The sequence below is a fragment of the Pseudorca crassidens genome, chromosome 20, assembly GCF_039906515.1.
Source record: "Pseudorca crassidens isolate mPseCra1 chromosome 20, mPseCra1.hap1, whole genome shotgun sequence".
Taxonomy (NCBI): Eukaryota; Metazoa; Chordata; class Mammalia; order Artiodactyla; family Delphinidae; genus Pseudorca; species Pseudorca crassidens.
In genome coordinates, this window is record NC_090315.1 from 9055487 (window position 1) to 9069826 (window position 14340).

The 14340-nt window shown below is 55.2% G+C and overlaps 3 protein-coding genes across 31 annotated transcripts; 2 read left to right on the forward strand and 1 right to left on the reverse strand.

The window, feature by feature from the left end:
• Window positions 1-2064: 2064 nt before the first annotated feature.
• On the reverse strand, window positions 2065-5131 carry FGF21 (fibroblast growth factor 21). Of its 5 annotated transcripts, none has more exons than XM_067720876.1 (5): window positions 4354-4503; window positions 3930-4021; window positions 3432-3839; window positions 3206-3309; window positions 2065-2462 (listed from the first exon to the last, which is right to left on the reverse strand). In XM_067720876.1, exons 3-5 carry the CDS (start codon window positions 3661-3663, stop codon window positions 2172-2174), a joined length of 627 nt encoding a protein of 208 aa, XP_067576977.1. In that variant the 5' UTR covers window positions 3664-3839; window positions 3930-4021; window positions 4354-4503; the 3' UTR covers window positions 2065-2171. The 5 variants fall into 5 exon arrangements, with proteins under 5 accessions (XP_067576977.1, XP_067576976.1, XP_067576978.1 ...); XM_067720875.1 differs by having other exon boundaries at window positions 3432-3837; window positions 4293-4503; XM_067720877.1 differs by lacking the exons at window positions 3930-4021; window positions 4354-4503 and adding an exon at window positions 4512-5131.
• On the forward strand, window positions 4555-8884 carry FUT1 (fucosyltransferase 1 (H blood group)). 14 transcript variants are annotated; one of them, XM_067720835.1, is made up of 4 exons: window positions 4555-4777; window positions 5319-5862; window positions 5955-6189; window positions 6417-8884. In XM_067720835.1, the coding sequence occupies exon 4, from the start codon at window positions 6419-6421 to the stop codon at window positions 7514-7516; it is 1098 nt and encodes a 365-aa protein (XP_067576936.1). In that variant the 5' UTR covers window positions 4555-4777; window positions 5319-5862; window positions 5955-6189; window positions 6417-6418; the 3' UTR covers window positions 7517-8884. The 14 variants fall into 14 exon arrangements, 13 of the variants coding, with proteins under 13 accessions (XP_067576936.1, XP_067576934.1, XP_067576930.1 ...); XM_067720833.1 differs by having other exon boundaries at window positions 5955-6186; XM_067720829.1 differs by having other exon boundaries at window positions 5995-6175.
• Window positions 8885-9973: 1089 nt separating this feature from the next.
• IZUMO1 (izumo sperm-oocyte fusion 1) lies at window positions 9974-14333 on the forward strand. 12 transcript variants are annotated; one of them, XM_067720861.1, is made up of 9 exons: window positions 10039-11097; window positions 11458-11532; window positions 11915-12001; window positions 12262-12282; window positions 12630-12710; window positions 12900-13000; window positions 13240-13393; window positions 13736-13943; window positions 14186-14333. In XM_067720861.1, the coding sequence occupies exons 1-9, from the start codon at window positions 10860-10862 to the stop codon at window positions 14310-14312; spliced, it is 1092 nt and encodes a 363-aa protein (XP_067576962.1). In that variant the 5' UTR covers window positions 10039-10859; the 3' UTR covers window positions 14313-14333. The 12 variants fall into 12 exon arrangements, with proteins under 12 accessions (XP_067576966.1, XP_067576964.1, XP_067576961.1 ...); XM_067720863.1 differs by having other exon boundaries at window positions 10014-11097; window positions 12630-13000; window positions 13736-13804; XM_067720860.1 differs by having other exon boundaries at window positions 10031-11097; window positions 12630-13000; window positions 13736-13955; window positions 14177-14333.
• The last annotated feature ends 7 nt before the right edge of the window (window positions 14334-14340 follow it).

Consider the following 14340-nt stretch of genomic DNA (forward strand, 5'->3'; position numbering starts at 1 on the left):
AAATAGGGTCTTTATCAAGTTAATATGAGGTCATACTGGGTTAGAGTGGTACCCTCGTAAGAAGAAACAGACACTGGGGAGAAGGCCATGTGAAGATGGAAGCAGAGATAGGAGAGTTGTGTCTAAAGCCGAGGGATGCCAAGGATTGTCAGCAACCACCAGAAGCTGGGAAGAAGCAAGGAAGGATCTTCCCCTAGAGCCTTTAGAGAGGGCATTGCCCTGGTGACACCTTGATTTCAGACTTCTAGCCTCTAGAACTGTGAGAGAACAGACTTCTGTTATTTGCAGCCCCGTAGTTTGTGGTACTTTCTTACCGCAGCCCTAGGAAACTAATAAATCCTCATTCCATTCTCCCACCAGTTGGTGGCAGCCACTAATCTGATTTCTGGCCCTATGAATTAGCCTTTCTCCCAGAATTTTGGATTCAATAGGTCTGGGCTCCAGAACGTGCATTTCTAACAAGTTCCCGGGTGGTGCTAATGCTGCTGGTTTGGGGCCACGCTTTGAGAACAGCCACTCTACAGCATCTCGAGTTTAGACTACTTGGGGTGCAGGTTCCGGCCAACGAAAGAGCAAACTAGGGCCACCCCCCAGCCCCTAGAGCTCACCCTGGAATCTGGACTCTCTGTCAATCAATTCATCTACCAGCTCCCCTTCCCAGACTGGCTGCCCAGTTTGCTGTCAATTTCAAGGGGAAGATCTTGCAATTCTTTTGGTGCGTGTCATAGTTCCTCACTGATCACGTTTTGTACCTCACCCAGTGGAGGCTGCCAGGAGTCAAGTCTAGAAGCATTTGGAGATAAGGAGGTGGATCCTGAGGAAGATCGGCAGCCCTGTGTCAGGCAGCAACCTCAGAGGATGGTCTTTGGACAAGGGGACACTAACCTGCTTCTACCAGAAAGGAGGCACTACAAGTTGGGGGCTCAAAGTGCTCAGACCGAGTGACAGGTGCTCGTTTGAACACATTTTGCGGGTTCCCTGTCTGATTCCCTCTTTCTGGGTCCCCGCCCCCTTGTGGCGTTTCAGATTCTGTTTCCAGTGAGAACTCTCCCTTGACTGAGCCAGTCTGGTTCCATCGGAGTGGGAAACTGTATTTTCTATAAGACACAGACCTTCATTTTTTCCAGGCATTGAATCCCTCCCATGACCTTCTGGGACCCACACTTATATTCCTTTTGACTGAGATGTTCCTCTCACTTGGACCTTGGAATTTAGATCAAGGGCTTGAGGCCACAACTCCTGTGAGGCTGCAGTGGTCAGTCAGACACCTGGGGTCCAGCCAAAGCTGACCCACCCCTGTGAAATGTAGTCTAAATCTTTGACTTCAAATCTTTCCTAACCAGGAAATAACTTGCACAGCAATATTGAGATCTAAGTTGTGGAAAGGGAGGAAGATGGGCAACGTGCTCACTGAGACTGGATTCTGTGACAGTCATTACACTCCAAAGTCCATAAGCACCTGGATGGAAGCATTCAGATTCTCAGGTCCTTTTCCTGAGACCCAGGACTCCCAATCTTCAGCCCCTCCTCTCTCAGACCAGCGTGCCCAGGTTCTTATTCCCCTGTTCTCCAGGATCCAGGTGTCCAGGTGCCCAGCCCACTGATCCCTCAGGACCCAAGAGTGTGTTCCTAGAACCAACTACACCCCCAGAATCCAAGAGTCCTTGCCCCAGCACTGAGGACCAAGATGTCTTTCCATTCCTAGTGCTAAATGAACCCAGAAAACTACATTTCCCATGAGGCTGTGGGTCTGCTGTGTCATTTTTTAAAAATGTCCCCCGTTATTGAGTTACCTCAGAGAAATAGTTCCACAACACTAACACAAGGTTGGGGACAGGGGGAGGGGGAGGGGGAGAATAACAAGTCCTGTCCTGTCAAAGGGCAGGGATAGTCCAGAGTCCCTGGGAACAACTTAGTGGAGCAGAAATCTGAGGGCTGGCCAGGGGAGGGGGGGGGGCAGAAAGGCTGGGACTTTCCCACAGCCTTGTGGCAATGCGGGGGGGGGCAAGGGGAGACAAGGAAGCTGACCCCATTTCCTCCCTCAAACACGTGTGCTCACTCTGATCCTCCTCTCAGACTCTTTATTATTTCAAGTAAGAAAAAAAAGAAAATAAATAAGATAAATAATACAATAAATAAAGAGGAGACTCAGTAATAAACAGCCTGTGGCTTCAGGAAGTGTAGCTGGGGCTTCGGCCATGTGAAGGTCCCACCATGCTCAAGGGGTCCGAGGAACCTACGTTGGGAGGCTCGGGGGCCAAGATCCCTGGAGGCTCCAGGGGTGGCGGGAGGAAGCCTGGCAGTGGCAGGAAGCGAGCAGGTCCCCGGGGGGCCAGGTCCCAGTTGGAGGAGCGGTGCGGGGGCAGGCGGAGGGGAATGCCAAGAGCCTCAGACTGGTAAACGTTGTATCCATCCTCAAGAAGCAGCTCCCGGAAGCTGCAGGCCTGGGGGTTGAAGTGGAGCTGAGGGGATGAGAACAAAGATCAGAGACGTGGGATTCCTCTACACCTTCCTCCTGCAGGAACCCCAGCTCCATCCTCTCCCACACTCAGGGGTGCAGGCCCCCAGCTCTCTCTTCTTTCAGACCACAGAGTCCTGTCCTCCAGCAGGATGTGGGAGTCCCGGGACTCCTGGGGAGCCGGGGAACCCACTCCTTCCTCAGATGCAGCGTCCAGGTCCCCAGCCCCTTCCTCAAAACCACAGAAGCAGGCTCTTCCTTTACCCCTAGGCAGTCCCGCCAGGCTCACCTCCTTGCCCTCACTTCACAGAGAAGAATATTCCAGCCCAGGGATCAGTGGAGGCTCTCTAAGGCCTGGCAGGGGCATCTGGCTAGCACCCAAGGTCATGTTCACTTTACAGGCCATCGATTCCCAGAGTGACCCTGCACCCAGCATGAGTCAGGTCTGTAGGAGGCTGTGTGGTCAGCATGGGTTACGAGTCACAAGACTCGGTCTCCCAGGTCATTCTGTCATTCACAGGTTTTGTGACTTGGGGCCGGTGGTGGCCCTGCCTGAGCCTCAGTTTCCTCTTCTTGTGAACATGGATGACAACAGCTGCCCCCTCCAGGGACTGTGGCGAGGTCGGGGCATGCAGAGAGCATCGAGCCAAGCCTGGCCAAGGTCAAAGGTGCAAAACATGGTCCCCCAGCCTGTGAGGGTGGGGAGTGGAAGGGTGGAGCACAGGGACAGGGGTCCTGGAAACTCACCGATCCATACAGCCTCCCCTCTGGCCCCTGGCACAGGAACCTGGATGTTTTAACTCCCAAGATTTGAATGACCCCTGGCTTTAGGGCTTTCAGCTCCAGAAGACCTGAGAGGAGAAAGTGATCAGGGACTCAGAAGGCCTTTGCCCATCCCTCTCCTCCCTCAGACCCAGGAGGCCAGCCCCCAATTCTCTCCTCCCTCAGGACCAGGCCCTACCCCTACACTCACTTTCGGGGCTCCGGCGGGCCGTCCCCACCACTGTGCCATCAGCCCTGATCTCCAGGTGGGCCTCCGTCTCCTGGGCGTCATCCGTGTAGAGGTATCGCTGGCGGACTTGGCCCCCAAATTGGAGGAGGGGGCTGGAGTCAGGAATGGGATGTGCCTGGCAGGGTCCCAGCAGGACAGCTAGCACAGGGACCCACAGTCCCAGGTGCTCGAGTTTGGTCTTGTCCCAGCCCATCAATGGTTCACGTCTTCAAGTGAGGTATGGGGTCTGGGCTTTGAAGACCTGAATGGTCTAGATTCTGTTTCGGAGCCTGGTTGTCGGGGAGAGCAGATTCACGATGGCTTCTCTGGTAGCTGAAATGCCTGGGTCCTCTTGCACGTAGATTTACAGCTGACAGGACACCCAAATCTCTTGGGAAGAATGCAGATACTCCAGAATTTATACCCAGACAGACCCGCCCAATCACCTTCCCGACGCTTGACCCTTGATATTTGACCCACATGGCAGATGCTAGAATTCCACGGTGGCCAGGTCAGCCTGATCGGATGATGCAATCAGGGGTCCTTCCAGCTGAGGCCCTGGGCTCCTGGGTCTGAGGCATCAGGGGGATAGAAATGTGATGAAGTGGGACCTGAGTGAAAGGGGCTGGGGGCCCAGACCGTTTGGTCTGAGGCAGGAGGGAGCTGGGGTTTCAGACTTGTGGGTCTGAAGAAGCAGGAGGCTGGGGGTTCAGGCTCTTGGGTCTGAGGGAGGAGGGGGCTGGAGGCCTGGACTCCTGAGTCTGAGCAGGAAGGGGGCTGGGATCCACCTCTCTGCCTGACTGATGCAGATGGTGTCCCACAACTGGCGTTTCTGCATCTCACCTGACTTTCTGGGTTTCTGGGGGTCAGACACTGAGGTTCCTCTGGCATTTCTGCATCTCACCTGACTTTCTGGGTTTCTGGGGGTCAGACACTGAGGTTCCTTGGTCATTAAGAAAGCAGCAAGTGCTGCATGACCCAAGCGTTCTCCTCAAGGACACAGGAGTCCTGGTGTGGGAGCTTCAGACCAACCTGCCCACAAATCCCAGCCCAGGCACTCACACACCAAACATCCCAGCCTCCTCCTCCTGGACCCTGATGCAATCCTGATGTTTCTTTCACCAGAGAAGCTAACCAAGATCAGACCGGTGCCCTCAGAATAGCCTGGGGAAGTGGGGGGAGGGTGAGAATCTTTGACTCAGAGTTGACAACTGACGCAGGCTCAGGAGGGAGAAGTTAGACCCAAGATCCCAAAGGGAATGAGGGGTTGGGCAATTTCCTGGAACCTAAACGTGCAAGAGTCTGAACACCAGATCTGAAGGAGGCAGGTGACTGGAGGCCCGGACTTCTCATTCTGAGGAGGGGGCTGGGGGCTGGGAATCCTGGGTCTGGAGAAATTATGGTCGGATCTCTAGAGAGTCAAGTCCAATTCCTGGGTCTTTGCTTTCTTGAATGGTAATGGTCAGACCGCTCGGGCCAGGCTGGGGGTTGGCGGGAAAAAGCCTCGGTGGAGGGAAGCCGCTTCAGGTCTGCAAAAGAGGGAGGCTTTTGCTCCTAGCCGGGTCTGCCTCGGCCTCTGTGGAAGAGAGTTTCTCTTCCACTTCTGCTTTCTCTGTTCCTGTTCTCGGGAGAGGCGGGACGTTTCCTTCACCGTCAGGTGCCGGACGCTAGGCTTCGCTCAGACGGAGAGACTGGGAGCCGGGACTCTCGAATTTGAGGGTGGGTGGGGCGGAGGGGGGATCGGCGGCCCCTGGTGGGCGCGGGGACACGTTCCCGCCAGAGGCTCTCACGCCGGGACTCAGAGCCGGCGGAGGCTTTGCACCCGCCCATGGAGCAGCCAGGTTAACAGGTTCTGCATCTCCACGGGAGGACGCGACAGGGGGCGGAAGCCGCTGGGCCGTGGCCGGACTCGGCGCATCCTGGTACACAGGGCGGATGGTGAACCCAGAAACTGGAGGGGAAGAGGGAGAGGTCGAAGTCCAGCATTGCAGCTGGGCGCTAGATCACGGTGTCCACGGAAGGATGGGCTGCTAGGAGGCCAGGTAGGCTGCCCCTCGCTGGCCGATGTCAGGCAGGAGGGGGGCTGGGGCGTGGGTCTCCTGGTCCGGGGGAGGGCAGACGGCGGGGGCTGCGGCCCTAGAACTGGGAGCTGGGGCTCGGCGCCAGGGAAGGGGCGGGGCTCCGCCTCCGAGCTACCTGCCGGCCGGGGAGGGGCGGGGCTGGGATCCTCCGGACCGCGTCCCCTCTCCCACCTCCGCTTCCCGAGCCCTCGCAGCCAGTCGGGGGAGGCGGCGTGGAGGGGGAGGGCTGTCGGGCCTGGGAACCTGGAGTCCAGGGTTCCGGGGGCCGCCGGATGTGGGCTGCACTTGGAGCCGGAACGCTCCGTTCACGCCAAGCTGACTGTGGAGCTCAGGTAAGTGAGAAATGCAGATGCCTCGGACCCAGGAATCGGGCCTTCAGTCCCAGGAGGCGCTCCCCCAACCTCTAACCCCCTATGACCCCCAGGAGTCTCCTCCACCCCGACCCCCAACTCCTGCTTCTCCAGGAAACAAGATCCCCCATCCAGGCCTGGACCTCCAGCCTCTCATGTTCTACTTGGCCCGTTGCTTCCTGCCACCTCCCTGGTGGACTCTGCCCCTCACACACAGGTTCACTGAGAAAGAAGTTGGGGGAACACTGTCCAACGTCAGTGGACCTTACAGCCTGGGAGAGTGAAATTCCAAGATGTGAGGACAAGGTGGTGGGTCCTGGACCATTGCTATTTTGGAAACCACTAATTTTCACCATCTTCCATCTGCCGCGATTCCAAGCCCTTAGCTTCTCCTAATTCAGATCCAGGAGCCCTGATCCCCTTTTCCCTCAGACCCAGGTCTCCAAACCTAGAGTTTCCTTTCTCTCAGGCCTCTCCTCCTTGACATTCATTCTCAAGCTTCGAGTATCTCGTAATTCACTTTTCTTCCCTTGCAGCCATGTGGGCACCCAGGCTCCGTCACCTCTGTCTGACCTTCCTGCTAACCTGTGTTTTTACCTCAATCTTCTTCTTCCACATCCGCCAAGACCTCTTTCACAATGGCTTAGGCCTGTCTGCCCTATGTCCAGACCGTAACCCAGTGACATCCCCTGTGGCCATCATCTGCCTGTCGGGCACACCCATAAACCCCAACGCCCCTTTTTCCTGTCCCAAGCATCCTGCTTCCCTCTCAGGAACCTGGACTATCTACCCAAACGGCCGGCTTGGGAACCAGATGGGGCAGTACGCCACGCTGCTGGCCCTGGCCCAGCTCAACGGCCGCCAGGCCTTCATCCAGCCTGCCATGCACGCCACCCTGGCCCCCATGTTCCGCATCACCCTGCCCGTGCTGGCGCCTGAGGTGAACAGCCGTACACCTTGGCGGGAGCTGGAGCTTCACGACTGGATGTCGGAGGAGTACGCCCAACTGAAGGAGCCCTGGCTGAAGCTCAGCGGTTTCCCCTGCTCCTGGACTTTCTTCCATCATCTCCGGGAACAGATCCGCAGTGAGTTCACACTGCACGACCACCTTCGGCGAGAGGCCCAGAGTTTACTGAGTCAGCTCCGGCTCAGCCGCACGGGGGACCGCCCGAGCACTTTCGTGGGTGTCCACGTGCGCCGTGGGGACTACGTGAAGGTGATGCCCTATCACTGGAAGGGTGTAGTGGGTGATCGCGCTTACCTCCAGCAGGCTATGGACTGGTTCCGGGCCCGGCATGAAGCCCCGATCTTTGTGGTCACCAGCAACGGCATGGAGTGGTGCCGGGAAAACATCGACACCTCCCGGGGGGATGTGACCTTCACTGGCGATGGGCAAGAAGATGTCCCCAGCAAGGACTTTGCGCTGCTCACACAATGCAACCACACCATCATGACTATTGGCACCTTTGGCTTCTGGGCCGCCTACCTGGCTGGTGGAGACACCGTCTACCTGGCCAACTTTACCCTGCCTAACTCCAGCTTCCTGAATATCTTTAAACCCAAGGCCGCCTTCCTGCCTGAGTGGGTGGGCATTAATGCAGACTTGACTCCACTCCAGATGTTGGCTGAGCACTGAGCAGCAGGGAGACTTTCTGAAACAGTCTGATCAACCTAGGGCCAGTGTTATGTATCTCTGGAAGCCCAGCAGCTTCTGGAGAAGCTGGTGGTCCTGCAGCTGGTGGACACCCATTTCTAGAGTGATTCTAGTTGGCTAGACTTGGAGAAAAAGGGGGGCTGGCGTTCTGCAACTGCCAGAACATTCTAGAACCAATGGAAGATCTTTTCATGATGGCTGGCAACTCTGCAGAAGCTCATGGAAGTTCTAGAATGCACAGTGCCCACCTGTTCTTCCCAGCCCATATCCAGAGTACTTCTAGATCACTGCCCCACCAGGAACAGGGAACTCCCTGTTCCAGCATTGACCATCCTGGTCTTTTTGAGAAGAGATATTTCTCTTCCCTGGGTCATCAGGACAGAAGGAACTCTTGGATGTGCTATAGCAAGCACTCACCAACTTCCCTTCTGTGTTTCTGGCGTGATTCCAGAGGAGGGATTTTTTCCGGAGAGGGTCAGCTCTAATGCCTGTAAAGAACCCTGTGGGGACCTTCCAGAGGGCTTGGGATTCTGGAATTCCAGATTAGCTCGGCAAAGAAGCTAACAAAGGTAAAACCAGCAGCCCAACACCTCACCACTGCTAGAAAGGTTGATGGACGACAAACTGTCTGTAGCTGGGGCAGTTTGTGTGACAAGTGGAACTTTACCCAACATTTCAGCCCCTGAAAAACCACAGATATGCTAAAACATGGGAGGGGTGGGGGAAGGGATGCTGCTGAATGCTGCAGCTTAAGGAGCAAAGCTCTGCAGAGATCTAGGGACACCATTTTTTTTTTTTTTTAAGCTCAAAACTGCCAAAGGTAGACATGCACATCTTGGCTCCAAGTTCATGTTGCTTTACCCAGTTAAGGAAGTTTCCTCCTCTGCAGCTGGGCTGCTGGGGAGTGATGGTGTAACAGGGAAGAACAAAATCTGACTCCATGTTGGATGTTTCTTTTATGTTAACTTTTGCTTTCCCTTGCTTTTGTTACTATAATCACTAAAAGGATGCTATAAGCATACATGATGGTCTGCATGGGGAGCTCTGCCCCTCTGACTGAATGTTAAACCAAAGTGCCTTTGTTCAGCTCACAGGGAAACATCCTGCCCACACACCCATGAAGGACTGCAAGAAAGAAGAAATTAACACACCCCCTCCCCGATGCTGGCCAAGCCAGGAGATGTTTTGCAAGACTTATGGCCTTTTTACTTTACTTCCTCACATCCTCCCCCTCTCTGTTCTGTAAAAGAAACTAGCATCCAGGCCCCATAAGATGGTACTCTAGGACACTAGTCTGCCCTCTTCTCAAACACCCGGCTTTCTGAATAAAGTCACTGTTCCTTTCCTCAACACCTCATCTCCCAATTTATTGGCCTGTCATGCAATGCAGCGAGCTTGGACTCGGTAACAATGGGGTTGATTTACTGAAAGTCAGCTGGCGTAAGGGTGCCCTGTGGGCTTGCAGAAAGCTGCAGGTATTGTGCCCCTTGCCAACCACTCTCTTCCCCTGAATTCACAGAGCCTCTAAATCTGGCTTTGGGTAAGTCAGGGATGAAAGAATCAGAAGGTATGCAGACCCAAGACTGGTCTCCAACCCAGGCAGGAGCACAGCGTCTGACCAAAGAGGATGGGATTCTTGACTCAGATTTCAGGACTCCCTTGAGGCTTTTTGAAGGAAGCGAAGGTAGACACTTTAATCACAGAGTTGTCTGAGAATTTAAGCCCTTTTCTAGTCTTCTCAGGGAGTTTTGGAGGACCAGTCCCTACTCAGCTGCCATAGGTGGGAGAGAGGGAAGTATGAATTAAAAATCCTCATCACCAACCCATCTCTGCAGGGTTTTGTTTTTTTTTTTTCCCCTTCGGTATGCGGGCCTCTCACTGTTGTGGCCTCTCCCGTTGCGGAGCACAGGCTCCGGACGCGCAGGCTCAGCGGCTATGGGTCTCGGGCCCAGCCGCTCCACGGCATGTGGGATCTTCCCGGACTGGGGCACGAACCCGTGTCCCCTGCATCGGCAGGCGGACTCTCAACCACTGCACCACCAGGGAAGCCCTCTGCAGGTTTTTTTGAGTCTCGTGTGCATGAGGGTGTGTGTAAGTGAGTAGGAGTAAAGATGTGGAGCTTCCGGGGACTCTCACTTCTCACGTCTTGGGATACTGTTCCTGCTCTCTTGTTAGTGCACTTGTGTGAGTTATGGTCTCAGAGACCCAATTCCTTTCCCGGACTCTCAGCACTGGCCTCCAAACCTCTCTTTCCCCTGGGACCTCAGCATCCAGCCCGAGGCTGGAGAAAGAAGGAGGGGTGGATGGGGGAGTGAGCAAAGATTATAATTAAAAAAAAAAATTTTTTTTTGTCCACGCTGCTTGGCATGCGGGATCTTAATTCCCCCACCAGGGATCAAACTCGAGTCCCCTGCAGTGGAAGCACAGAGTATTTACCGATGGACCTCCAGTGAAGTCCCAACATTACAATTCTTGAACTACATTTCCCATAAAGCTATGGGGTTGTCTGCAGTAATCTCCTACGGAGAGACCCCAGGGCCTTCTGGGAGTCGTAGTCCTAGGGCTAGAAAGGACCACTTCCCACGTTTTCGTGGCTAGAGGACAGTTTTCCGAGGGCCGTGGGCAGCTAGCCAAAAGCCTGGGTCCTGGGGCCCAGAGAGAGGCGGAGATTGAAGGCTAGAAGCCCTTTCCTTAGCTTGGAAACCAGAGCCCCCAGGGTGAGCCCCCTTCGGTAGACTCTGGGAAAGTTCTAGGCTGAAAAGGGGGCTGTGACATCATGGAACTATGGGCGGGGCCTCCCTTTGTTGCGGTCCAATCAGGCTAAGAGTTGGGCTTCTGGGCGGGGCCAAGGAAACCTCAGGGAATATCTCTTGGGAATTTGGGGCCCTGCGTGGGTAGCCGGAAGGCAGAGGCTTGGGAGTTCCTATTAGTAAGGGGCGAACCGTGGCTGTGAGCCCCAGTTAAAAACTGTCTCTACCACGCAACCAACCTCACCCTCACCACCCTCCTCCGCCAAAATCTTTAATTTTGGTCGAGGGAAAAAGAGTGGAAGGAGTGGCCTGTTCTTCCTCTCTGAAAGCCCTCAGAACCTGGACTCTTCAGCGAACCCTAGTGTTGGAAGGTGCAACAGTCAGGAGTCAAGGTCGGGCTGCGGCTGTTAGAGTGCTTCGGGACTCCTCGGTTTTCTAATGAGAAGTGTGCGCCCTGCAGATTGGGGCTCCATTAGTCTCGGGGAAGGGTTTCTCTCCGTTTAGCGTTCACCTTCTCGGTTTGGGGTAAGAGGAGCCTCCCCGGAGTTCGGCGCGAACTGCGCGCTCTGGCCGCAATGGGGCCGTGGCGGCTCCCCCTCCTGGTGGCGGCTCTGGCCGGCTGCCTGCTTCCTGCCCGGGGCTGTGTCATGTGTGATCCAAACGTCGTGGAGGCGCTGAACTCCTTGGAGACGGATTACCTGCCTGGCCACCTGGAGGCCAAGCATCACAAAAACGTGATGAAAAGGGTAAAGCAGGCAGTGGAAGCTTTCAAGGACCTGCCGATTGACGAGGATTCCTATATGGGGGTCGTCGGTGAGGGCGGAGTGCGACTCCTGGGTCCTGGGAAAGGAGGGGTCTGGGGCTAGGATTACTGGGAGGTGCTGGGGAGAAAGGGCTGGAGGTACAGTCTCCTGGTTTCGGGAATGGAGAAGGCTGGGATGCAGATTCTGGGGTTCCCCAGGGCTGGCAAATACTGTTCTCCCTACCTTTTATCCTGCAATTTTATTCCATATGTAATAAATAAGACTACAACTCCCAGAAGGCAACGGCGTGGGTTAATCCCTTTACCAGGCCAATCCTTGCCCTTTGGCCCCGTGGGTGTTGTAGTTTCTAAGACTAGGTGAGCCAATGAGACAGCAATGCTTGGAATCTGGGGTTTATCTCCCCCCACAGATGAGGCCACACTGGAAAAGGCAGCTTGGAGTTTGCTGAAGGATCTGAAACGCATCACGGACAGTGATGTAAAAGGTAAATGCACAGAGGGGGCAGGAGAGGGCTTCCAGAAACTCTCAGGGAAGTGATTGCTGGTGACACCTGGTCTGGTGGTCAGGTACTGGACTCTGGAACCAGACTGCCTAGGTTCAAATTCTGGCTCTGCCGGTTTCCTAGCTGTGTGGCGTTGAGCGCTTTGTCACCTCTAAAATGGAAACCATAACACAGCCTTCATCCCAGTTGTTGCTTAGCCCAGTGGCCAGCATTATGTTAAGTGGTCATTAAATTGTATTGTCTTTCCCTGAGGAGACCCAAAAGCCACGCTCTGCAGGCAGAGGTCAACTTCCTGTGCCTCACATCTGGGAGGAGCAGGAGGGTGGGGGTGGGGACTCCTCTGCGTCATCCTGCTTCTTCCCAGGCGAGCTCTTCGTGAAGGAGCTGTTATGGACGTTGCACCTGGCAAAGGATAACTTTGCCAGCTACGCTGCTCAGTTTCAAAAAACGGGTGAGAGAAGATGGGAGGCCGGCATCCCAGCGTTCTCTTTTCACAGTCCAAGAGTCCCTGACCCCAGCCTTCTGCTTCTCCGAGTCCCATCCATCAGCTCTCCCAACCCCTTCCTCCCTCAGACCCAGGGGTCCAGACACCCAAGTCTTTCCTTCCTGGAACTCAAGAGCCCCAGCCCTAGCCTGTTCCTTCACCCCCTCTCTCATCCCCTTTAACGTAGAAATCTGATTTTTTTTTTTTAATTCTTTATACCGAGGCAGCGTTTTGTCCCAACAAATGTGGTGAGTCCGGATTATGGGAACTGGTCCTCTATCCCTCATCCCTGCCCCGTGAATACCCAGCCTCCCTCTTTTGGGTCTGTGTGTTTTTTCATTCTCCACGTGGAGAGGTTCCTGGGTCTCCCGTATTCCTTCTGCACCTCGGACTTCTTGGGAAGCGGGCATATACTTTTTGCACTCTTTACTGGGCTTGGTTAGACCGGCTTCCTACAGGGCTGTGTTCTAGCCCAGCCCCGCAGGCTGACCTCCTCAGGATTCGGCTCTTGAGCCCGCCCCAGCCCTTGGCCCTGCCCTCTCCTCTTAGCCCCGCCTCTTAGTGGGAGAACACCGCCTCGAACCTGCCCCTTCAGGTTTGATGTTGCAGCCTCTGATCTGGTGCAGTACCTGCCAGAAGCAGGTTCACTCTTGTCGAAAGTCCTCGAATTGCGGAGGTGAGAAAGCTGGGCCCAGCCGGAGGGGTTGGCGCAAGAGGGGCGGAGCCAGAGGAGAGATCAAGCGTCTAAAGAGGTCGGAGACTGGAGACAGCCAACAAGAAAAGGCGGGGCGAGACCAAGTGGAAGGGGGTTGGGAGAGGGCCCAGAACCGTGAAAGAGCATCCCACAGTAACCGCCTATTCCCAGAGCGCAAAGTCAAGGTCCATCAGATGGAAGATATGATCCTGGACTGTGAGCTCAACTGGCATAAACTCTCTCAAGGCCTGACCGATTACAGCTTTTACAGGGTGGGAGACTCCCGTTACCCTTGAACTCCATCAGGCTTTCATGAGCCCCCTGGCCCCTGTATCCACAGGCCTGCACCCATAATGCCCATGACCCATGACCTACCAAGTTTGGCTTCTTCTGATCCCCTGGGAACCCATGCCCTGACCAGTACACCCTGAAGCCCCATGATCTTCTCACCCCTGTACTCCCCAACCCCTGAATTCCCCAGGCCTGTGTGACCCCTTGAGCTTGGGTTTAGGTTTGGCGGAACAATTCTGAGACCTTGATGTCCAAGGGGAAGGAGCCCACGCTGACCAAGACCATGGTGCGTCCAAAGGATGCAGGCACCTATCGCTGCGAGCTGGGCTCCGTGCAATCCAGTCCAGCCACGATCATCTATTTTCATGTCACAGGTCAGTGCTGGGGAGTTGAGAGAAGTGGGATTCAGGGTCCTGGTGTGTGTGTGGGGGCGGCTTCAGGGGAGTGGCCTGCTTCAGGGGCGTGGCTTATGGGGCATAACTTCCCATCGCGGTGTGGTTTCAGGCCACGAGGGTATGGCTTCCTGTCCTGAGTGTGGCCTCTGGCCACTGGGCCAGGGCTCCCTTGTGGGTGTGTTGGGGCTTCACGCAGTTGGAGGCGTAATTATGTCCCGGAGGGCCTGGGTCCTGGGGCAAGTTACTGTGGGGAGAGCTTGCCTTGGCCTTGGCAGGACCTTCGCGCCCTCCCAGGACTGCTCCTTAACCCTGTTCTATCAGTATTGCCCAAAAGAATCGTGGAGGAGATACCGTCACCAAACACTGAAACCGAGGATGAGGTGGCCCCAGGTGAGGTGACTTTGGATGGCCCCCAGACGGCCACAACCCTCCAGTCACAGTCTCCGAAGCCAGAGAAAGTACTGAGGAGCCGCCTGGTCGGGCTGCTGATCTGGGGCTTTGTCGTGCTGATAGCCAGTGTTGCCACCGTGTGAGCCGCCCACTGAAGAAGGCAGGGCTTGGAGCGAGGGGCGGGGGCTTCCAACTACCTAATACAGGAGGGGGTCTCCATCCAAGGAGCGCTGAGAGCCGGACTTCCTCCGGGAGCGGGGCTTATCTAGGAGGGCGAAGCTTGGATAACTGCTAGAATAAGATCAAACATAGGGAAGCCGAGAGGGGTGTTCCTCCCTCATTAGGACCTAACCTTGTTTCTGCTATTTGTACCCCAACCAGGATACTTTTATCTCGGTCTGGGAAAGTGATCGATTTCATAAAGTCCTCCTGGTTCAGCACTGGCCGTGGAGCTGCTCAGGACTCTGAGGTTTCAGAAGAAAAGGCCAAAGAATCAAGGAGAAAATAAATATTTATCTGGTTGTCTAAGTATCTGA

Excerpts from the sequence above, each read along its gene's own strand:
- FGF21 (XM_067720877.1), bottom strand. The coding sequence starts at position 3,663 with ATGGGCTGGGACAAGACCAAACTCGAGCACCTGGGACTGTGGGTCCCT. Across the intron at positions 3,310-3,431 it reads GGCCCGCCGGAGCCCCGAAA|GTCTTCTGGAGCTGAAAGCC; the intron begins GTGAGTGTAGGG and ends TTCTCCTCTCAG. Across the intron at positions 2,463-3,205 it reads AGGGGAGGCTGTATGGATCG|CTCCACTTCAACCCCCAGGC; the intron begins GTGAGTTTCCAG and ends TCATCCCCTCAG.
- FUT1 (XM_067720828.1), top strand. The coding sequence starts at position 4,849 with ATGGTCGGATCTCTAGAGAGTCAAGTCCAATTCCTGGGTCTTTGCTTT. Across the intron at positions 4,905-5,954 it reads GGTCTTTGCTTTCTTGAATG|GAGTCTCCTCCACCCCGACC; the intron begins GTAATGGTCAGA and ends TATGACCCCCAG. Across the intron at positions 6,176-6,416 it reads GGAGAGTGAAATTCCAAGAT|CCATGTGGGCACCCAGGCTC; the intron begins GTGAGGACAAGG and ends CTTCCCTTGCAG.
- IZUMO1 (XM_067720856.1), top strand. The coding sequence starts at position 10,860 with ATGGGGCCGTGGCGGCTCCCCCTCCTGGTGGCGGCTCTGGCCGGCTGC. Across the intron at positions 11,533-11,914 it reads CACGGACAGTGATGTAAAAG|GCGAGCTCTTCGTGAAGGAG; the intron begins GTAAATGCACAG and ends GCTTCTTCCCAG. Across the intron at positions 12,283-12,629 it reads GTTTTGTCCCAACAAATGTG|GTTTGATGTTGCAGCCTCTG; the intron begins GTGAGTCCGGAT and ends CTGCCCCTTCAG.